A 24,432-nucleotide genomic window follows, 5' to 3' on the forward strand; every position below is an offset into this window, starting at 1 on the left:
CTGCATTTGTTTATTATCTGTGTGGTTGTGCTCAAAAATGCAAAACCGGTTCAGTTTTGATTATTTGAAATCCGAATAATGTGTGGCAAAATGCAACACACAAATAACCAACAACAGAGTTGTGTTTTCTCTAATGTAATGAGGCGATATTCAAGCTGTTGTGTTCAGAGGGACAAAATGAAAACTGGCAAGTTAAACACCCATGTTTGATAACGATGACAGCTTCATCTCACAAGCTAACATTCCACCAGAATGACCTGAGACTGACCTCCAAGTGGTAACCATAAAACTGACAAATTGGACATTAGCCATGCAGAAGAAGACAGCCAAAGGAGGCCAAGTGCTAATATGAATTATGACAGAATTTGGGAGACCTGCAGAACTCCCACAGTAAAGATGGTTGAACAATGAGGCTGTGTTTTAAATATAAGACATGAAAAGAGCTGAGGAAATTTGTTCTGATACATCATCGTGTGCAAGAGACATCTCACCAGGTCAGGTATGAATATGGTGCCTGCAACAGATAGTGGACAGATAGTGTGCAAATATGAGGATGACCTCTCCCTGCATGGAGGGGAGTTATCATACATTTTAACTATCATGGATTTACCACATCGGTCTTTGTGATAGCGCTGTTCAAGCAGCTTGATACTTATTCAGGTACTTATCCTCAGTTTAATAAATCATAACAATAATGTTTTTGCCAAGCTTCAATTATCACATTGCTTAGACTTAAGATACATATTAAATATTCCTAAATTAAATAATTATGTCTTTCATAATTGATACAGGTTTCGAGCAGCTGTATCACTCAAGTTTCTCTAAGCAGATACAACTGAACCCTGTACTAACCCGCCCACTTTTTTTGCATTTCAACTCCCCGAGCCGAACGTATCAAGTCGACATTAAAACGCACTGAGGAAATCTAAACCAGCCTGTACGGGCACATTTCTGCTTACCAATCAAAAGAGGGCTTCTCTCCACAGTCAAAGGCATCCTGCAGCTCTTTGACCAGGTTGGCCTGTCCTGGCAGCCTGAAAAGGCCCTCTTCCTGAAGACCCCTCTGCCGAATGAAATCCACGCACTGCTCTACCAGCATAGGGGCGAGCTTGTTCCCAAACCGGCGTTCATACCGCACGGTCTCTTCCAGCTTCTGACCAAAGATCCCTGAAACAGACACACACAAAAAGTTTGCTAATGCTATAAAGGTGATAAATGTCAACTCTTCAGTTCAGTTCCTTTTTATTTCAAACATGTACATTCACAATCATTACAAAATATCATTCCATTTTTTTGTTTGAAAAGGAGTAGGCAGAAGTATACACTTATACTCTATTTATGCTGTTTACATTTTGTTATGCAGCCAAGCTTATAATTTAATACAGTGTGTAGGGCTGCTCAATTAATCGAATTTTAATCACGATTACGATCTGGGCTTTCAACGATCATTAAAAATGACTGAGCCGATTATTAGCCCCTCCCTCATTTATCCGCGACACCTTAAAGGCCGGTCCGTGAAAATATTGTCGGGCATAAACCGTCCGTGGCGCAAAAAAGGTTGGAGACCGCTGATTAAGAGGACCCGAGGGAAGCTCGGAAAGCTAAGCAGAAGTTATTTGGAGAGTGACTGCCGTTGGTTGAAAAGAGAGTTAAAAAAAAAAACAAAACAAAACTTCAGTGGTGTTGCACACTATTTTATATTATTTTTTAAAGTCATTGTTAACCCTTTAAAGCCGGTCAGAGCAGTAAGCTCCGTTTTGCGTAACTATTTTTAAATCCCTGTAGAACCTGAAATGTGTAAGCTAGCGCAATAATTTGTTTTGCATATGAAACCGGAGGAGTTGTACTTACATCTGATGCCATCAGCTTGTCCTCGGTCACGGTTTCGTTCCACATATAGCTTTGCAAAAATTGCATAAAAAGCGCTTGCAGGAACAAAAACATAATATTCCAGAAACACGCTTTGCCGTTCCTATCAGCTGTTCGTAACACTTCCCACAGTGAAATGATGCACATGCTGTTTTCTTTGCAAATTTGCATCATAGGATTGTTTTTTGTTTTTCCTGCAGTATATAAAAATTGCTGTATCTCCAAAATAAAACTATGAAGACACTCAAAATAAATTTCCTGTGGTGGGAAACTATTTTTTGCAACTTTATTGTATTTAAAGTTTTGAGGGATAAACCTCTTAAATTTCTCCAAGTAGAAATATATGTAAACAAAACAAAAGCAATTTTCAATTTTTTTTGTAGTTTATTGCACTTTTTTGCAATTTATGTAATTACTATGGACTTAATGCATACATATTATTAAAATATGGGCTATAACAGTTGTATTGATGTATAGCAACTTGAAATGCTCCCACAAATGGCACTACAGCATGTAAAAAAATAATATAAGCTCTGGTGGACTTGGTTCTATAGTAGGTCTTAAAGGGTTAAATAAATATCGTCAAATAATCGTGATCTCAATTTCAGTGAAAATAATCATGATTATCATTTTTGCCATAATCGAGCAGCCCTAACAGTGTGTACAAGATAGATATCTATCTATCTATCTATCTATATATATATATATATCTATCTATCTATCTATCTATCTATATCTATCTATCTATCTATATATATCTCTATATATATCTATATATATATCTATCTATCTATCTATCTATCTATCTATCTATATATCTATATATATATCTATATATATATATATATCTATATATATATATATATCTATATATATATATCTATATATATATATATATATATCTCTATATATCTCTATCTATCTATCTATCTATCTATCTATATATATTTTTTTTTTAATCTAGAGAAATCAATGCTGTTTAATATGTTGAACTCCCTGACATTTCTCAAAGAATTGCAGAGGCCATTAGCATACCATCTACAGCTCAAGTAACATCAAAGAGAGCAGTTAAATCAATTGAAAGGAATTTATGATAAGGTTTTCCTGACAATCCAAGCAAATAAAATGTAAAATATTCTCTCTTGCACACACACACACACACACACACACACGCACGCACGCACGCACACACACACACTTAGTCTGATGATCAAATCTCTAACTTCCTGAGCACCTCTCGCCTTTTGTCCGAGGCAGACGCTGTAGAAAAAAAAAACCAGCCTGATTTACAGCCGTCTCATGTGGATGCAACACAAGAGGGGATTAAAGCTGCCTTCCTGAGAGATTTGGATCTGCATACTTTTCCAGTCTCCAGATACAGAGAGAGGCTACTCACACACATACACACACGTGGTACAACATGGTACAATCAGACGCCGGAAACAGATTCAGCCTACCAGCATCCTCCTTAACACAGCAAGAAACGGCTTCAAATAGCCAGGGTCTGAAATAGACACTAAAAAACTAGAAGCTTAAGATTTTCAACAGGTGTATTGAGACTTTTCCCACAAACTGCTGCAAAGGCTTCAAAACATTTCTCATTAGAAGCGAATGTGATTACTCACCCCTCTTAAAAATGACGCAACTTTTAAGTTTCCAGAAAAAAGGCCTATTAATAAATTTGTGATAAGAAAACATACCAGAGGTGCAAATTTTCAAGTGCGTGCACACAAGCATTTTCCCAAAACCAGCCCTAATCTTTGCAGAAATGACAGAGAACAAAACAAAAGCAGTGGAATAGACTGGATGCATCAGTTTGACAGCGGGTCGGCCAAACTGTTCTCATTTCCATCTCTCAGAAAGCTGTCTTTGCTTGATGAGAAGAAGCTCCTCAGAAGTCTGGAGTCGCTCTGGGATTTTGCCACTTCGATCTTCACAGCAACCCCAATATGACAAAACAGTGAAATATCTGAAGCTGTGGGTCCACTTTTCCAAATATTAGACAGACCAGAGTAAAATACAGAAGAGCCCAGCTTCACTTTAGTAAAGAATGATTAATATCCGCGTGTATCGAAAAGAGAAGAAAGGGGAAAAAAACGAGTGAAAATGAGGTCATTCCTCCAGACGTTCTGGTCATGAGTCTAGGAATGTTTTCCTGGGTCACATGTAAATGTGTGTGTGTGTGTGTGTGTGTGTGTGTGTGTGTGTGTGTGCACCAGCTTATGCAGAGTGTGAGCAAGTGTTATATGAATATTTGGCGCTCCCAATAGTGCTGGATACGGGACAAACCACAAGACCAAAGCGTGCACATGAGTGACATCTCTGCAAAAAAATCTTAGTATCTGCCAGTTGCACAGAATCTCTCTCTCTCTCTCTCTCTCTCACTCACACACACAAGTATAAAAGTGATTTTAGTTCATGGACAACATACAACCTGTTTTATCAAATACAAACCAATAAGACATTTCATGATAATCCACATAAAAAAACCTCGAATTGCTTCTCTGACCTTTAGTGTAAAGGTAAAACATGCAAACGTGTAAAACATTTGCATTTAATGAACTGCCAATTTACAAAACTGACGAGGCCGGTCTGGATTGTCGTTAAGGAAATAAAGTTTAGATTCAACAATACGCCTCCAGACAGAAACATGCTGATGCAGCTCTGTTTGTTTTACCATCGCTCGGTGTGCCGTGGCAGGACTTAGGTAATGCTTTCGTTATTAAGATGGTTTAAAACGTAACGATGATTCAGAGATTTGGTATGGATGAAATTAACAGTTAGGACAACTACTCTCGGAGTGTGATCTGTATTTATGATTAGAAGAATGAACATAATTTAAAATTTGCCACTTAATTAGACACAATATGGTTAAAAACATTTGTTCCCTCCTACTGATAGTCTATAAATACTACTTAAAGCTCAGAAGCATAATATAAAGGCAAATGATGGCTGATCTCACATCCCGACTGACATTTAAAAACAAACTTTCTCCAGCTTTTATGGAGTTGAGATCAAAGGAAGTTTAGAAGAGGACACTGCAATCCAAAGCCAGAAGACAGATAAATGTACTTAACTGTGTGCTGCTTATCTGTGGGGTCACATTTAAAAGCAATTTTTTTTACTGTAAGTTATGACAGTTTTGGAAGCCACATTGAAGCTGAAAGTGCACAAGTGCGCAGGAGGTGAGGAGCTGAATTAATAGATGAAAATTGTTATGACCACCACTATTACTGAAAGTCAGTGCGGCACAGGGATCAGACAAAACTGGACAGAAATGGCACAGCAGTCTGGAATAGCTGACATTTACCACAGGGAACATGGCTTGGAAATGAGGCATTTTGAAAATATTAAAAGAAGCTCTTTTCAAATTCAAACACTTCCCCAAACTACGAAAAGACAACTGACATTTACCATGACACAGATCTCCAAAGATCCAGACGGAAAAGCCGCAGCTGCACATCTCACACTCTTTCCTGCTTAAGTGTTTGTTGCGGTTAATGCCACATCGCAGCGAGTGGCATCACAGCATGACGGTAAAGGTTTCAAGGGGGGCTCATTCATTCTGGCAGCCGCCTTCCTGTCACTTACTGAACAGAGTTTCACCACACTTCAGGATCACTCGTCAGCCAATCCGTGCTCAGCTAGCTTCTGCTGCTACTGCAAAATGTGAAAAGCTGGAATATGTGTGTGTGGTGTGTGCGCGCATGTGTCTGGGCTCTGTATATGTGTGCATGACAGAGACAAAGACAGCCTGGCTCTGGTCCAGCATGGAGCCACCTTTCGTGTGGTATCTTTGACGAATGGCTCATCCTTTTGAAGAGCAGTCAGCTGCAATAGACATCAAGCTGCCTGCACTGAAAACAGAGGGGCCAGCTCTGCCTCCTCTATTCATTTTGTTACTGAGAGCTGCCTGAACTGGCTGTCCAGTTACAAATGCTGCACTTGTGCCCTGTTCTTACACAAAGTAGGCCGGTGTCTGCCAAGGCGGTGGATAACGAAACCACGGCGGCGCAGCGGGAGGCTCGGTAATCAGCACGCTAATTCCAAAGTCAGGAACAACTTCATGAGAACAATTACAGCATCATGCACTGAGCGATGACTCACAGCTTATTTTATGATTAGATTTCAGCTCACTTGACACATGTAACCGCTATAGAATGCATTTGTGTTCCTTTATTACATGACATGACCAGGCTGGGTAGAAATGAAAAACAAAAATGCTATGTGGAGATTCAAGAAGCACAGACTTGGATTTGATACTTCAAAAGACACTGAAAACATTATTATGTCAAGTAATGGCCAAGTACTGTGATAATGCCACCCGGAACACATGCCATGATGCCACAAGGGGAAAAAAAGGTTTTAAATGCCAGCACACTCTTATTTTATACTCAGTGGACTTTACCAGCTCTTTGTGCCATAGACTGCTGCTTGAAACATCCACATTACACAGTTGCTGCAGATTTGTCCCGTTCCACCACATGCCAGAGGTGATGGATTTAACATCTGCTGACTGTGGAGGCTATTTCGTTACAGTGAACTCACTCCGAGTTCAAGAAGCCACTTTGAGATTATTTGAGCTTTGTAAAATAGCATGTCTTTCTAATGGAAGCTTCCATCAGTAGGGTACACAGTGATGATGAAGGGATGGACATAGAGCTGGGCGATAGAACGATAACGATATGTATCGCGATATAACTTTTACTCGATAGAGAAATTAAGCTATCGCGATAGACCTCGCAGCTCTTGTCCTCAAAAAAAAAAAAAAAAAAAAAAAAAAAAAAGGTCAGCCAATCCAAATTAAGTAGCGCAGAGCCAAACCAATCACAGCCGCAGCGTCACGTCGCGTGACTTGTTACGTACAGCACAAGTGCCAAGCCGCACGTGTGTTTGTTTGGGAAGCAGCCAGCGCATAATGGAGGACATGAATGTGCCGACTAGAAAAATCAACCGAGCGTGACCGAAGAGAAAACAGATGATGGTTCCAATGCCGGAGAGATTGTCAAACGGAAGAGCCATAGAAGTTCCGTAGTGTGAAGGTATTTCGGCTATTTCAAGTCTGACAAAAAACAGAGTAGCGTGCACTGTAAATTGTGCCGAAAGCAAGTCTGGAAATACAATAAACTGGTGCATGCGTCACACTGTGCGCCACGTTATTGTTTCGGTGAAATGAATTTCTACAATACTGTTACTGTTAATTCTACTCTCTGCAGTGTTTAAATGCTTACATATACACACAGTTACTGTCCGTCCACACATACGACTCGGTTCTGCTTCTATGCCCCAGCTTTGTTTACTTTTTCCCACCGAGGCTTCTAGACTTCTGATTGGCCAACATTTCTGCACGGTTAGGAATCTAGCGCCACCTGCTGCTTTGGCATGTTCATAGCAGCGTTTTCCTTCATTTCTGCCTTTATGTGTGGACGGGATTATTTTTTAAAACGAAAACGGAAAATCTCCGTTTTCAAAAATACCCGTGTATGTGTGGACGTAGCCTCAGTCTCTGACTGGAAGCGCTAATTCGTCATTCGGCTTTTGTCAGACTAAAGTAACTGTTAAAACTGTTTGAAAAGCTCAGCTATACAACAAGGAGAGATTGAGAATTTCCTTTTAGTTCTCAGTTTATTTGATATTGACAAAAGTTAGTCAGTTTTGTCTGTTCTTCTGTAAAACAAACTAAGATTTATTTTTAGAATTAATATTTTGTTTCTAAGTGGAATTGACAATTTAGTCTGTTTCGTTTGTCCTATTTTGAAACTTAAACGCTTTAGCGGCTGCCTTTTGTGTAGTTTGCAATATTTGCCTTTATTTATCTGAAAAAGTCTCATGTTCCTTAAGTACATCTACCCTGTTGAACTTATTATGGGAAATAAATATTTAAATAAAAACAAGCTGCTGATTATTTCACATTTTACTTGTGAGCAACGGCACATTTAAATCTTACAAATATAGTTATTTGGCTTATATCGTGATAGATATCGTTATCGCCTGAAATGAAAAAAACATATCGTGATATGAAAAAATCTCATATCGCCCAGCTCTAGATGGACATGGTGTCCAAGTGTCCCAGAAAATACCCGACACCATTGCATCACCACCAGCAGCCTGATCATTTGATACAAGTAATCTATGCTTTCATGCTGTTTACACCAAATTCTGCATGTTGCAGAAATCAAGACTCATCTGATGAGGAAATGCTTTATTGTTTTTTTAAATCTTCTGTTTTCCTATTTTAAAGAGTAGGTGTGAATTGCAGCCTCAGTTTCCTGTTCTCAGCTGGAAGGAGTGACAGTCAGTGTGGTCTTTTGCTGCTACAGTTCATGTGCTTCAAGTTCAATGTGTTGTCCATTTAGAAATGCTCTTTTGCATCACTGTTCAGCAGACTGGTCGTTCTCCTCTGACCTCTAGAACAAACATGACACTTCCTGCCAGAGAACTGTCGCTCACTTGAGGTTTACTCTTTTTCTCTGTAAACCATAAGGACGGTTGTGTTGGACAACAACCATGGCCAGAGATGGGCGCGTTACTGCAATCTGATTACTTTTTTCAAGTAACGAGTAAAGTAAGGGATTACTATTGCAAAAACGGTAATTAGATTACCGTTACTTTCCCGTAGGAACGCTGCGTTACTGCGTTACTAAAACCGTGATTTTTTGCGAGAATGTCTCATGACAGTGACGTAAGCGAGTGCGCCGTTAGTGACAACAGCTGTGTGCAGATCAACAATGGACCACATATCGATTGTGGGAGAGAGTATGAGCGTGCAGCGTTTAAAGCGTGGAAGTACTGACCTTACTTTGAGTTTGATTCCGTAAAAAGTGACAAAAACATTAGTGTCCGTTGTGCGTGGGAAGAAAACTTCTTTTTACAGCGAAAAAAATCCCTAAACTTCCAAGCAAGCACCGAGAGCGCAACGACATAATGGGAAACTCACAGAGAAACTCGTGGATTCTTCAACTGACCGCAGCACACCTGCACCAGGGTAAACTTCCGCCTACCCCCAGTCCTGCTTTACGGTGAAAATAGAGCAACAGGACCGCTAGTCTTTGACTTTATTTATTTTCTGCTGTGTTTTACTTGCATCTATTTGAAAGAGTGAGTGTAAACACTAAAAATATTTTATTTTATGGGCTGGAATGTGCAGAAAATAGGTTTAAATCTTAAACTAATTTATTCAAGTCAGAGAATGTTGCATATAATTACATTTTTTTGCTTGATGCATAAAGTTAAAAGATTAAAACTGATAAAACAAGTTAAAAAAAAAAAGAGACTTTTCCATTTGATTACATTTTGTATGATGGATTATGCAGAAAAAGTAGAATTGGGCTGAACGATCTATCGCTTTATCACCTCTTCAGGTTGTAAATCGTGTTTTTAAAAAGTAACTAAGTAACTAATTAATTACTTTTGAAAATAAGTAATCAGTAAAGTAACGGGATTACTTTTGGGGGGAAGTAATCAGTAATTAGTTACTGATTACTTTTTTCAAGTAACTTGACCAACACTGACCATGGCACATTCAACGTCGCTTAAATCACCTTTCGTCCCCCTTCTACAGCTGTGTTTGAACTTCTGCAGGTTGTCTTGCTGATGTCTACACATTCAAACAGTTAAAAACAGAATAATTCAAATAAATGTTACCACTAATACGCTGTGTGTTCAGATGTACATATCTTGGACATGCAGAAGAGCATATCCAAAATATGCAACTAGTAGCTATTTTAATTACTTTGCTTTCCTATGAACTTGAAGTAGTCTGGTATTGTCTTCTGCGGTATCAACAATTCATTTTTACCCAGAGAATCTGGGGTAGTTTCAGTTTTTCAGACCATTCTCTGTAAACCCTAGAGACAACTATGTGGGAAAATCCCAGTAAATCAATGGTTTCTGAAATACTGAGACCAGTCTGTCTGGCATTAATAACCATTCCACTTTCAAAGTCACTTAAATCTCTTTTCTCCTCCATTCTGATCTTCAGTGCGAGATTCAGCAGGTCATCTCAACTATATCTACATTGTATAAATATATTCATCTGTGTTTTTGCATCACAATCGTTTGTTACTTCTGATATAATTCAAATGACAATAAAGCAGGTAAACTTTGAATGCACGTTCCACAGGTATGCACATTGTATAAATATATTCATATATTAAGACTTTTACTTGTCCAAAATGGGTTTTGCTGACCAAACACAGAGTGAGTTTATACGTTCAGGTAGGGGCTAGAGCACAATGCTGTGAAGAGAAGATGTGGGCTGGATTTACTGGAGACAAAACATCTTCAACGTCTTCGTTTCACAACTGTTGGAAACCAAAATAGTATGTACTAACCTCCACCAAAAGGCGCCCAGATGACTCTTCGGATTGTCTTCACCCAGTCTTCCATGTCATTCTGGGTGCTGGCCATAAGAAGGTAGGTCTCATGGTTGGCTGTCATCCGCTCTCTTTCTCCACCTGTATAAATAAATGGGAGGAAAAATTTAAATGATGCAAGATCCAAAACTGCACGCTCTCCAGCAAGAACTAAAATAACATGAATCGAGAATAACGTTTTTCAGCACGACAAGAAATCACCAGCTGGCTGCAAAACACATTTCTGAACGGACAGAGACTAATGACAAGATAAGACCTTCTGGTAACCAAGGTTGCCATTAAATGTCTTTGTTTGACATAAATTACTTGAACTCCATTTCACAACTATACGTCTTCTGAAACACGCGCACCACACAGTCAAAGGCAAATGCTTGTCTCTCAGCATGTTCCATTAGAGGCAGGCTCTGTATCTTGATTTAACCTGTGGATAATGGCCACAAGCACTCTCCTGTCATGTCATACCAGACAGACTGAAGTGGAGACTGTACCTGTTTCACATAACCAATCTGGCTGCAGTGATCACTATGACAACAGAGCCTTTACATCAGCTTCATCGAGATAAACAAAACAACTTGCTGCATTTCACAGGGATGCAGAAGAGACGAGCTCTTAAGAAGACAAATGAGGCGTCAGACTAGCAGTTTAATTATTTATGACTCTGACCACCAGGGATCCTGCCACAGTGATCGCATCAGATGGATGAAATCTGCATGTTGCATATGAAAACTATTAATAGACTAGAACACAACATGACAGGTCAGCGGGGGGGGGGGGGGGGGGGGGGGGGGGGGGGGGGCTCACACAGAGAGTCATGCATGTGTTTAATGTGAATGTTGCATAAATAGTGCTTTCAACACCTGAGCTGTCAGTTTGGTGCAATAGTTAAAAATGCAAGGCTAGTATCGCGTTACGAAGTGTGTAAATTTAAAAGCGCCTTCTGTTACCTGTAGGCTTCTCAAAATCCCATGACTAACAGCACAGACATCACAGCATGTGTCAGCATGTATCAATTTAGTGGGGTGGGGTTCTCTGTGTCCTGAAGAATAGGTAAAAAAAAGGACATTTGTCTTCCTAGCTAAGGACAATACATTTGCTGTACTTTTGCATGACCTCAAGGTTACGGGTACATTACCAGCACTCCCCAACTGTGCTAATCAGTTTGATACAGTTGAAATAAGCAGAGTAGAGGTTCCTGGCACAACTTCATCACTTCCAATTTGCATGGAGAAGAGGAAAAAAATTGGAAGAGGCCCAAACTCCAGGAACACTTGAAACGTATGTGTTTTGGCTGGTAGACTTCACCAAGTTGCTACAATTTTGACCTTTTTATACAGTAAAGATTACACAAAAATCTAACTAAAATACCCAGCAATGTTTTACAAGCAAAAAATACAATACAGCAAATACATTTTGCCAAATTTGACAGTATTCAGACTTTGAAGACACCTCAATCATTAAGTTAAATTAAATTTACCTCATCATTAACAGTCAAGGATGACAATTAAGGTTACATGTTCCATAAAACACAAACTAATCCAATAGGGGGCTACCTTTAGTTAGCAACTATTAGATTCTATATAAAAATCATAAAAGTAGTTATGTTTGAAGCCACTCTTTAAACCATTTTATTAATAAAATAAAAGATCTGGCGGGTTGCTAATGTTCATATGGTTCCTAAATATCATTACAGCAGTACGTGTAGCTGTTTAACCTATTGATAATCAATCTAAGCATCCGTTAATCACCGTTAGAGTAAAAGTTCCTGATCAATGCTTGCAAAGGTTTGCAATTCGGCTCTCACATTAAAGTCGTTTAAGTTTTGATCCATTTTTCGATCGGTATCCAGAAACTAAGAGTCATTCTCACAGTAGTCTAATGCGCTCTCTCGCTTTCCTAATCCAGTGATTAGTCACGACCCGCTATTGATCGTTCGCAGAGTTCCCATTAATTAATTACACTTTGCGCGAAGCGGATACGATTCATTAACCTTGCCACGCCCACATATTTACCTTTGAAGACACTTGACGTTTGTGTTTATGCGTGCAGAAAACTTATTCGGTCGTTCCAGTAAATGTTTGAACGTGGCCATTCACGAGGAAAACAAAAACAAAGCGGCAGCTTTAGCTCACCTCCCAACCGCACAAATCACAACCGCAGCGTCATTTTACCTTCCCTCGACCTGCGACACGCAGTCGGGTGAGGCTGTTTGTCAACGAAAACAGAACCAAAACGGTGACTAACCGGTAACCGAGGCGCTCACTCGTGCTCGCACATGGGAGTGTTTCTTTGGCCACCGGCGTAAAAGCTCCGTCGCTCCAAAACACTTCTCGCTTGCGAGACCGCGCCTCCGCTTTTAATCCAGCACGGAGTCCTCCGTGTAGCAAACTCGAGAAAGCGGGGGATAAATATTAGCTTTAATTCAAAGAGCGGGTGAGAGCGCCACATCGATGGGTTTGAGTGTGCCTACTGTTTCCGACACACCGTGTGAGACTGTGGCGACCAGGGCCGTGCAAAGCCGTTTCGGGTTCCAGGGCGAATGATTTACTCCTTATGGTCCAACTTCCCCTGTTGTCAGTACTGAACTCACTTGTTCTTGCTGAAGGCATAGGTCATTCCAAATGGCTCACTACAATTTCAATTCATTTTTAACGTCATATATCCAATGTTACATTCTCCATTTACATTTATTTCACGTGTCACATTCAACATAGTAACTTAACGCTCACCAAATGTTTTCTGTATATGCCGTGGAATCTTGTCACCGTGTAAATATGAAATGAAGAATTTGAAAAAGTGGCAGAGGCTAGTTTGTATAATATTAGATGTAAAGCAGACATAAGCAACCAATTAAACAACAACACAAATATAATGTATTTTATTTTTGCAACTATGAGGTAACATATCAAAGTTGAAGGATTGTTAATAAATTATGCTATAAAATCAAACATTTTTAGAAATAAATGCACATTATTCAAATTTTTGTTGCAGTTGACTATCAGTGTTACATTTTGACATTAATATGATATAATTTAAAATGTAAAGCAGACCTAAGCAGCAAATTGAAGAACATTGTAAATGGAATGCATTTTATTTGTGTAATTATGTGGTGACATATCAAGGTCAAAGCATTGTTAATATATTATACCCTCAAATATAACACTAAAGAAACAAAAGGGATATTTTGTAACTGTGTAACAGCCTTACATTCGTTTTTACTCTTGTATCACAGTCACCTCAAACACCTTGAGACGACTGTTGTGAATTGGTAGTGTATAAATAAAATTGAATTTATTTGAATGATATCATTTTAAACTTAAAGCAGACAATACAGATGCGAATACTGCAGCCATTCCCCAACTCTCTGTGAATGGTTCTCATGGCCATTGATCAATGGGCTTTGATCAGTGGTTGGTGATCAATAGTTATGACAATTTGCATATTAATGATCAAGGAACTCACCTCAAAGCCCAGTGTTCATTCAGCGGGCTAGTTTCAGTCACTGTGCAAATGTACTGTTTGGGGAAACCTGCAGTCAGCTGAGACTGAACAAGTCACTTGGATGAGTGACGAAACATTTCTCCCAGTGAAAACGCTACATCCAGATGAACAGAAGACCTGTATGATTGAGCATGCATCAAGACGACTTACTGTGCAGAGTTATTTGTGAAACACTAAGCCACAGTGCCTACAGATGCATTCTTTCTAATGGCCTGCAGGGGGCAATGGATCCAAAAACAAGTAGGATTATATAAAGGCGAATAAGAAAATCACCCAACTGGTAATGAGCTGATGAAGTTTTGATCTGAATCGCTAGTTTTAGCGTTTAGCATCAGGTACATTTTGTAAATTTAGTTCACTATGGAGTAAAATCAATACTAAAGAAGTGACTACTGTATGAGCAGGCACTTCAACCCCTTGCTTGTGATACCTAAGATGACTAGACATCCAGTCTATGAGTGTAGTTCACTGATGTATTTCTTTTATAAGCTGCCTATAATGCATACTAGTTAACAATTAAATCTTCTTAATTTTGGTCTTTTCATGTGGTACACGACCTTTGAACAAGGCAAAGAAAAAAAAAGTTGGGTTTTTTTGCCTTGTATTACAAGCTGATTTGATTCGTATAACTTTACACTGCATATTTCAAAAAGAGAACCCAATCTTAAGAAACTAAAATGAATCCATATATGCACATTAAAGCACAAATGATGAATCGGTTTACTATGCAGCAGCAGGTCCAGTGTAACAGCAATAATTAATTAGGCTGTAGCATCAAGGAAATGACGCATGCGTAACGCTTTATACAAACTGCCTCAACAAGGTCAACCTGACATATTTCTCAACCTGAGCATGTGATTATTCTTAACCACTGCTTTGAGTCATTACCCACAGTTACACCAATCACTCCCACTGGCCAGAAAGGTTTCTGACTCAGAGGCATCTCCACCCTGCCAGCATTGTTTGCGTTAATTGTCATGCAAAGTAACTGCAATTCCCTGGTGTCCCTTTGAGTTCCTCTGTCCACATTTAAAATCAATCAGCCTTCCATTACTTGCATGGACAGACAGAGCATTTCCTCTCGGAAACAACAGTTGTGAAGCCGTTAAACAAGCGTGCAACAGGATTAAACAGCATACCATGGGCATTACAGCACACTGCTCTTCCTCCTGTCATTTCCTGTTGATGATCCGCTTTCTTCCATAGCGGCCTAAGTTGGCCTCAGTTTATAAGGTTGGGTGAGATGTCACACTCACTTAGCACATGGAGAATATAAACTATTTAGGGCTCAAGTGGTAAGTGTTTGGAGAATCTTACTATTTAGAAGCACAGAGCATTCAGATAATCCCATCGTCTCCCAGCATGCAAAGGTCAATCACTGATTTATGCCCTAAAACTATTCTTATCTACTTTCAGTGGCATGGAAATGGTGGTAAATAATTAATAATATTAACTTCAGAAAGAAATTAACATTTAGCTCACAAATCATGAGCCACCGGTTAAATTCTGACTATAATAAATTAAGATAATTTTTGACTGATTCTTTTACGGACAAAGTATTTCTCTCATACAATTCTTGGGCTGATACTATGTTAAAAAAACAGAAACACTTTTATGACTTTATAAATGAGATCAACCTCAGTAGGTGTTCATATGCAGAGACGGTCTTCATGTATAACACGACTTTACCTGAAGAGACAACCGTGGCAGCTTTCACAATTTGCCTGATTTGCCATGCTTTGGCAAACTGCTCCAAAGTTTTACAAAAAAAAAGAAAAAAGAAAGAAAACCTCAGCTTTCAGACCTTTACTTCAGAAGCAGCTTCCATTCAGTGAGACATAGACATTAAGATTCCCTGTTCACACTGAGACTTCATAGAAGAAACGTTAAGGAGAAGGGAAAACACCATATTTTTCATGTTTTAGCAGTAACTCTACTGGTGATATTCTCTGCAGTGGAGCACGTACCAAAAGTTAGTTTAGGCTTTCATCTGCTACTTCAAGATCAACATTACCAGACAGAGGATTAATACAATCAACCCCAAAACCTGATACAGCAACAAACACAGGAAAGACACAGCTAAACTGAACTGCATGCAGCTGCAAGGAGAATTGGCAACCAGACAGCTTTGCAATAAACTCCTTTTCTTTTGAGAACAGCGTTCTGTGAACAACTTTCTGACAGAATGTGAAACACTGTGTTTAAATAAGTATGGTATTGCACACACACCAAAACCTCAAATATAAAGCCTGGTGGAGCAAGTTTTGTCTTCATGTTCAACATCTTGACCTATAATACTGGTGAGAATATATGCAGACTGTATACATGTGCCCTCTGTGAGGACAATGGTAAAGCTTCAGACTACTTTAAACATTCAGTTTCAGATGCTTTTTTTCCTCCTCTAGGATCTGTATAATGTCACAGAGATGGGATAATAACACAGTCAGCTCCAGCACACAACTCTGGTAGGGAGCGCTGCAGCTCCTTTAAACTTCACACACTGTTCTGCAATAACATAGACAACTTTCAGTGGATTTTCAGTTCAGTCAGACTGTTCGTCCATATGAGTTGGACAAAAAAAATCCAAACGGATCACAAACTTTTCTTGCAGCTGTGCATAAACTACATTAACAACTTGAGAGCACATCTGCAAACAAAACTATAGCCTCTCACTGACAACCTGGGATCAGGTTCAGTTACCTTTACATGTGAATGGCAGGCCATCTTAGATGGGCTCAGTGCAAACGGCTAACAACTGTTCATTCCAGCTGTAACCACTGGCTTTAATAAGTGGCCAAACCAGCTGCACATAGTCTTTAACTAATGGCTCAAAACAGGTGGGAGACAACAAAGGATCCCACTGTGCTGTAATTGCTCACAAATACCTGGATCCCCCGTGCACTTCACTTTGACTTGCATGTCTTCACTGAGCCCTCTAGGAGCCACAGTGGAGTGCATCTGTGTAGAGCGCCACAGTGTGGATAAAGACCATACAATATATGGTTATGTTTTGTGCCGATAAACAGTAATATGTTACCAGGCATGAATGGCCCAGGATACTCACACCCTGTAGTTACATCAAGTATTATGATATATTATATGTTTACTATTCATGTAACCTAAGTGGATGTGAAGAGCCTGTCTTTTGGCTTCAGTTATATATTTCGGAAAGTTCCAGTTACTATAAGATTGACGTCTTTCTCATATAAATATATTTTACATCAAATATGATGACCGCTAGCTTAGCAGAATGATTTTGTCTGGCACATAAACTCATGTAAAAACACAACTTGATTTAAAGTTTATATGCTTTTGAGTTGTTGGCAGGCAGATTTGTCAAAATGAGTTTTTTCCCCCCTAAATACCTTCAGACAGCCCATCTGTTTCCCCGCCTCCAGGCTTTGTGCAAAGCTAAAAAGCTACCTAGCAGTTGTAGCCTCACATGTGGAGAAAAGATCTGAAAACAGCATATCGGTTTTCTTGCACATATGTCGAAAAATAAGATACTTATTATTAAAAATGCTAAAATATTAATGTAATGTGGTTCTAAAGTATAGAACGCAAACCTTAACAGTATGACATTTCCATATCTTCAAAGCAGTTTTAGTCCATTGAATTGATAATTGCAAACCTCAGTCCTGCGGTATAACCACATAGAAAAAAAAATTAAGGCAAAGGGAGCACAGTAGGTGTTAAAAAAGGGGCCAAAATGAGCTAAATATTCCGTACACACAAACATGGGATAGATTTTTGTCTGCAGACTTGTTGTGAAATGTTAAGCTCTTCCAGACCCTGACTGCACATCTTGCCAAGTGGAGGAAGCAGCTGCTGCTGGCAGAGAAAACAATGCAGACACTGTAACTACCTTGTTTAGTGATAAATGACAAAAATATGTGTCATAGTTCTCCCAGCCTGTGTGTGTCCATGTTGAGATTAAAAGGAGCACATCAGCGTCTCCTCTCTTTTGTCTTCTGCAGTCGTCTTGTTTGTGTGCAAGCAGGGGCAAGTTGAGATTCAATAATAGGTCTAATGATAGTCTTCTCCGAGGTCCGCGCATCATAAATGACTCTAACATCACAGGAAGTCGGTCACTGGCTGGCGAGCTACGCTACACGGCAAAGCGAATTGTCCATTCATACGGAATGATGAGTATTAAGAGCGGAAACAAAAAGAAAAAAAACCACTGCTCCCATTTTCTTTTTCATCTTTTGTTTATGACTGTTGGTACCCTTATCTACAGGGTCCATTTCACTCATGAGTAATATCATCTCCAGATGGTCTAAACATGCAGCTGTAACAAAGAAGCCTGTAGTAAACAAGTTAAGGAAATACTTAAGCAGTAGCAGGACAGAGGCTGTGCATAGAAAAGCTTTCAAAAGGCTCAAATAATAAACTCATTACTGTTACCTTGATGGGATGACAATAAATTAGTTAATCCATACAGGGGTAAGCTATGAATCGACTGATGAACCACCTCCATCCCTCGTTCGTTATCTCCGGCAAACCCAGGGTTGGAGGAGGGGGGGAATAAAGAGGCGTCCTGAATGAGTTACAAAGTCCTGGCTGTCTGAGTCAATGTGAGGACGGGAGTTTCTGACTGGAGGAGCTGCTCTGCCAGTTTTTGGCCCGGCTCAGAATGAGTGAGTGAGCACAGCTGAGAGGGTGTGAAAGAGAAATGGGAGGGAGGGGGTGGGAAGGGGGGATTTGGAAAAGCAGGGGGAGGTTGGTGAGCACACACACACACACACACACACACACACATCCACAAACTTCTGCAGAGCACTGTAATGGGAACAATAGGTAGAGCTCTCTGAAGGCTTAGGCTTAACAGAGGCCAGGGTTCTCCAGAGGGCATGACCCCCATGTGCAAACATGGAATCTCCCATTCCCACCACAATGCTTTTTTAACATTAAGACTATAATGATGTAATCATATTGACCTTTCAAATGTGCAATCAGGCATTAATGACAACATAAACAACATTTAGAGTTTGTGTACGAGACTAAAACTTCAGCTTTTTTACTCCACTTTATATCAGTCGATGCAATTGATTTATCAAAACTAAAAACCTTAAATCTTTGGTGTACTAGTGGAAAAACATCAGCAGAAGGTTGAATGAACACTCAGCTACAAAGTATGCTGGAGATTAAGCTGTTTAATTTGCCTTAGTTTGCATGGCTGATTTACTAAATAAGAAAAAAATATACACTAGCTTTTGGCTGTTTCTCTATCTGTCATGGTCCTGGGTCGTGCGACCCAGTGTTTTGTGTTTAGTCTATTTTGATGTTTATTGATTGTTTAGGTTCTTTAAGGTAGTCCAGTCCTTTTGTAGTTATGTTACCCTTGTATCAAGCCTCCCTTGCCCTTCGTGTGTTTATGTCTGTGTGTCTTGTATTGTCAAGTTCATGCTGTCGCGTCTGTCACCTCCCCCTGTACTACGTCTCCCCGGTTCATGTCCCATGTTTCCTGTTTTACTTTGAAGGCCTGCATTCACTGTCAGTGTATTCAGTTTCACTCCTCCTGTCCTGTCGTTAAGTTCATGTATATCAGCTGCGTTCCCATGTGTGGCCACTTCCCCTGATCATCCCTCATGTGTATTTAGTCTCTGTGTTTCTTACAGTCTGTGTCGCGTCGTCTGTGTTCCCACCCTCCATGTTTCCATGCCCGGTCTGTTGTATTCTAAGTCATAGCCTTACCTTAGTTCATTCCCAGTTTAGGTTTCTGTTTAGTTATTGCTTTTGTGCTGCCCTTATTCTTGTTTGTTTCTCTTGCGTTACCAGCCACAATAAAAGGCTCGCTTTTGTTTAAAGTTTACTCCCGTGTCACTCGTGTCTGCACCTGAGTCCTCCACACGGTCTGTCACAGCGGACCGTGACACTATCTTGGTTTTATGCTTAAACTAAGAGTCATCCTCTTTTAAGATAACAACATAAATGTATTTGCAAAATGAGTCATCATCAGCAAAAATGGCAAAGGTCAGCGCATGCTTAAATCTTCTCAAATGTGAGGATTTGCTACTTTTTTCTGAACATATAGATCATCGACTCAAAAAGGTCACCTGAGGAGCTTAGGCTAACCTTTTTCATTTCTTGTGACATTTTATACAATCAAAAATAATTCCTAAACTTACATTATAATAAGGTTATATATTTTCTGTCTGTGTTTTTAAAACGTTAAATCGTCCTTCAAAGTATTTTCAAAACAGCTATACTCTCATTACAAGTCTGCCACGCTGCTGGTGATACAGCTCCCCTCTCTGCAGTTATATCTTCCCACGTATTTCTAATGGGTGTCCCGTTTCACCACCCCCCACCCCCATCACCACCACAGCAAGGTATCGACGGCTAATTCTCACCCTGGTGACATGGTGGTCCTTGCCTGTCAATAGATGTAGTCTGAAGACAGACATCACAACATTAGCCTGAATCCCTAAAGACCTTGTCTAGCAGAGAACACAGACTCCATAGATGTTTCTATGGCTATCCATTACCATCTGATGCCGAATGAGTAACATAGTGAATAGGAGTGGGGAGGTCAAAGGGGACAAGGATTGTTTGGCTCTACTGTCTCTTTTACAGGCGCCTGTAGGAAAGTGGATAACCCTGGCATCAAAAAGAAGGAAAAAAGAAAGGAGACTAACAGCCACATCTCAAAAATCGCTGTATTATTTACTTTTCAAAGGCTAACATGATACCGTGTCTAGTTGAACCCACAAGAATATGCATAGTCGAAGTCAAGGTTGTCATGTTTTAAGGTGTAGTTGCATTAAAAAAAAAAAAAAAAAAAAAATCAAACAAGTTATTATCAAGTTATTCTGCGAATACACATTCACCTCTGTCGTCACAGGATATGAAAAGAAATCAAGTGAAATTGCAGCTGTTGGGTAGAAAAAGTGAGTTGAGTTTCAATGAGCTGTCATGAGCACAAGCAGGGAAGCAATGGGTCAGTCCGTTCAGGGAGGTCACAGGACTGTCAAAGAGCCAAGTGTCTCTGTTCTGATTTCATGCCAACTAAATAAAGAGCTATGTCTGTGTGTTCTGCCAAGGCTGCTGTAAATATACCATTATGTAAGGGGAATCAATTTCAACTTCTGAAGGAAGGAAGTGCGGCTCAAGCAGGCCTTGAAGCCCAGAGCTTGTAACGTAAGCTGGCATGATAATCATAAAGGCTAGACACTAAAGCAGAGGTGCAGTAAGGGGGGGGTGTCACACAGTCAGATTTAAGCATACCAGCATTTTATTTTTTTAGGTTTTATTATTAGTGTGTGATTTAATGTAATATAAGCTTTTTTCAAAGAATGTATTAATATTCTTCTTCTAGAAAAAGAACAAAAGGATAACACTGGTATATCCACGCCTTCCTCCAATGGAAACTGTTGGCTGCCCTCGGGGTGGGGAAATTTGAATCAAACAGTCTAAAATAAGCTATGTTTTGCTTTGAAAAGCTGCTGCAGGGGTGTAAAGCATAGGCGATACGCAGTGAACGTGCTAATGGATGGGAAAAGACCAGAAGAATCCTTTAATATGCGACTTGTTTTTTAAAAGAAGGGTCCAAAGCCACAAAAGAAAACTGTAAACATTCCCAAATGATATTCATGTAGGTTCTCCGGTGTCGTTAAGAAACCACAATCATTCTGTTCAACCTATTTATTGCCGTGGCAGCATAAAGCAGACTTCGAACACATTTAAGTTGTTCATGATAACAATTTAAGTTTGTTAAAATACCAAAATCGTTACGAGTGAACCTTTTGGAGCACTGACAGCTTTAGTGGCTACTAGCTGCTGGATTGATATCTCATTTAAATGTTAGGGAGCACTGAGTTTTGGTGAGGGCTAGCAGCTGTTGTCACTTGAACACTTGCACACAACGCTGTGAGGTTAAAACATTACATTAGCGATACAGGCATAATGATGCTGGAGGGAAACTTCTGGAAAGGTGCAGAACACGCAGATCCAAGAGAAAAACCTCAAATGGCCTCACAGAAGTCAACCCTCCCACAGATACAGCGTGCTTTTAGTCTGGTATCGTCATCACCACACTGTCTGAGAATTTGTTTTGTGTATAGCCAGAGACACTTTGAACAGCTAAGCTCTCTGTGGGGCTGGATTGTATCTGACAGGATGAGTGGTATACTGTATTTTTTAAGTGAATGCATTCAGTCTGTGTGGAAGGAATACGTTGTCACGGTTATGTAAACACACTGGATCACACTATAACCGATTTGACAAACGTGTCGTGCACCCCTGGCTTGGGAGACTGTAAATCTGTGTGGGAGTCATTGCCAAAGAATTCAGTGATGTGAACTCTGCACTACCAAAATGTTTGTCCGACATCTAAAACGTTTTTCATTTACATACAGGAAGCTGTCAGGGGTAATTCCCACACAAACAGTGTAATATCGGATTCCACCCATCAAAGGACTTTTGTGGTAAAAAAGCAAAAACAAAAAAAGAGGAAAAAGAAAAATAAAGACATGTCATCAGCCTCAAATATCCTCATTGTTAACAAGGATATTTTTAGATGATGCAGTTTGCTACTTGATTACTAAAATCAATTACAATATTGTTGATGGAGCCACTGGGAGACAAACTTCCTGGCGCTTGAAGATTGCAGTGAGCTTTTCCTTTATCCTCACCAGAGAAAAGAACAAGGAGTGGACTTGACAAAGTACCTGTTGCCCCACTCAGTAATACCTTCTAATATCAGCTTTCAGCACTGATGAGGGCCTCAGGGTAGATGCACACCTGCAGTCCCTGCAGTCAAAATAAGTAGTCTGAGTCAGCCTGGCCTTTGGGAAGCCCTTTGAACCTTTCACACAGGGCTGTGGAGACGTGACTTCTGGTATAGTTTGAATAATGGAGGCAGAATAGACGGTTGAATCTATTTTCCCCACGAGAACCCATAGACTTAAAAATATATATGCATGCAAGCTTTTCCCTAGCTCAGCTCTTGTGAAGAATAGAAATTCTGAAAACACAAATTATCTTTTCCTTTAATTTCATTCACCTTGTAAAATGAAGTCGTTTTGGACACTTCCATGAGAAGTATAAATCAGTATTTTCATTTCCTAGATTGCTGTAGCGATGTAGAGAGATTGAGGAGCTTGTCGGGGCAACGTTATTTTGATAGAGATAAATCTCACTGGCAGTCATCATTTATCATGCTGGACGTGAGATTCCCACCAATGCATTTTCTACTTGGTGGCTATGGCTATAAAACAAGAAACATGAATATGGATAACTATTAGGAAATGTGTTTCCAAGTTACACTGTGCACTTCTATAATAATCTGCTTAATAGGGTCAGGTGACTGGGTGAATATACTGGCTCTAAGGTCAAAGTTTCACAATTTTGAGGAGATTTTTTACCAGTTTATTGAGTTTTAGTTCTATATTCACACATCTGAAGGATGGCTTTGTATTCATTTTTTAAGATGTTGCTGAAATTGCTTGTGGAGATCTCTGCAACCCTTACCCATGCTGCACAAAGACCTCCTCAAATACACTGATTGTCATCTTTCTCGAAAACCCCTTTGTGCACCATAAAACACTCAGGTATGAAAATATCTGCAATCTGGACATTCAGTGCTTAGTGTGAGCTTCAGTAAGATGGACGAACAAGTGAGTCTACATATTGATCACTGCAGCATTGCTAGCACTATTTTTTTCCCCCCTGACAAAGTTGGCTAAAACACTGCACTGTCTGCTAGAAAGTGATGCATTGGAGAGACAAAGAAATGCAGATGATGATGAAGACTCTCAGTGTTGACCTTCTGCTGAGGTTTTTCCACTAGCACAGCAAAGACTTATCATAAGGTGAGAGGCTATGACTGCAGTGATAGGTTGCCAATATGTTGCAATGTTGCAGATGGACAGCTATCCACACTCCGCGCCAATTTAGAATCCCCAGTTAATTTAAAAACACGGACGTCTTTGTACTGTGGAAGGAAGCCAGCGTAGCTGGAGAGAACCCACACACGCCTGTGGAGAATATGCAGACTCTACAAAGCTGATATTATTAGTTGGTCTAGCATCATTACTTGCCACCTCCCCACCAGTTAAGTAATCAAAGAGACATGTTGGTTTCATTCAACACTTTTCACCTTTTTGGTTTAAATGTGACAGGTTTCAGGATGTCTCAGCTAAAGTCAGGAGAGTCAGTTTGCACTCTTGGCTTCTAACACATCACTTTTATTGAAATACTCATTACAACTTCCCAGACTGCTTTAATTCACTGTTCCCACCTTTGCTCTCCTCACTGCCATCATTCAGCTTTTTCTCATGTGTAGCCAAACATTATGTACAATACAGTATTTCTTTTGTCTAGTTTCTCTCCTCATTTGTTGCCTTGGATTTTCACATGAGAATGTCTTAACTAGGATGGATTTACAAGCAGGCGGGGAGCTGTGAGTTCAGGACTCTGTTCTGTTATCTCCCCCAAGCAGCCAAGCAAAGTGAAATTTGAACCGGCTAGGAGAATGTTCTCCACCAAGCATGATTTTTCTTCCTCTGGCAAGATTTATTTTAAAGCTACATATATGCATAGTGCAACCAAATTGAGTCACACTTACATATATTGCGTATGGTTTATGGATGTTATTCCTTTGAAAGACTTTAAATTGTAATTTTGAAATGACATGGTAAAGATAGAGAGTAGGGTTTAGTGATGGGATTTCCGGCTCTTTTTAGAG

General features: G+C 39.8%; 1 protein-coding gene across 9 annotated transcripts in view; it reads right to left on the reverse strand.

The window, feature by feature from the left end:
- arhgap24 (Rho GTPase activating protein 24) overlaps positions 1-24,432 on the reverse strand; it is an 86,605-nt gene that overhangs the window by 10,975 nt on the left and 51,198 nt on the right. For 4 of the 9 annotated variants that reach the window (XM_080875447.1, XM_080875448.1, XM_080875451.1 and 1 more), the window contains 2 exons: positions 10,203-10,325; positions 960-1,167 (listed from right to left, as the gene is read on the reverse strand). In XM_080875447.1, coding sequence (XP_080731573.1) covers positions 960-1,167; positions 10,203-10,325 — 331 coding nt within the window. The other 5 variants (XM_080875449.1, XM_080875452.1, XM_080875455.1 and 2 more) reach the window with 5 other exon arrangements.

This window comes from Rhamphochromis sp. 'chilingali', assembly GCF_963969265.1.
Source record: "Rhamphochromis sp. 'chilingali' genome assembly, chromosome: 2".
Lineage (NCBI taxonomy): Eukaryota > Metazoa > Chordata > Actinopteri > Cichliformes > Cichlidae > Rhamphochromis > Rhamphochromis sp. 'chilingali'.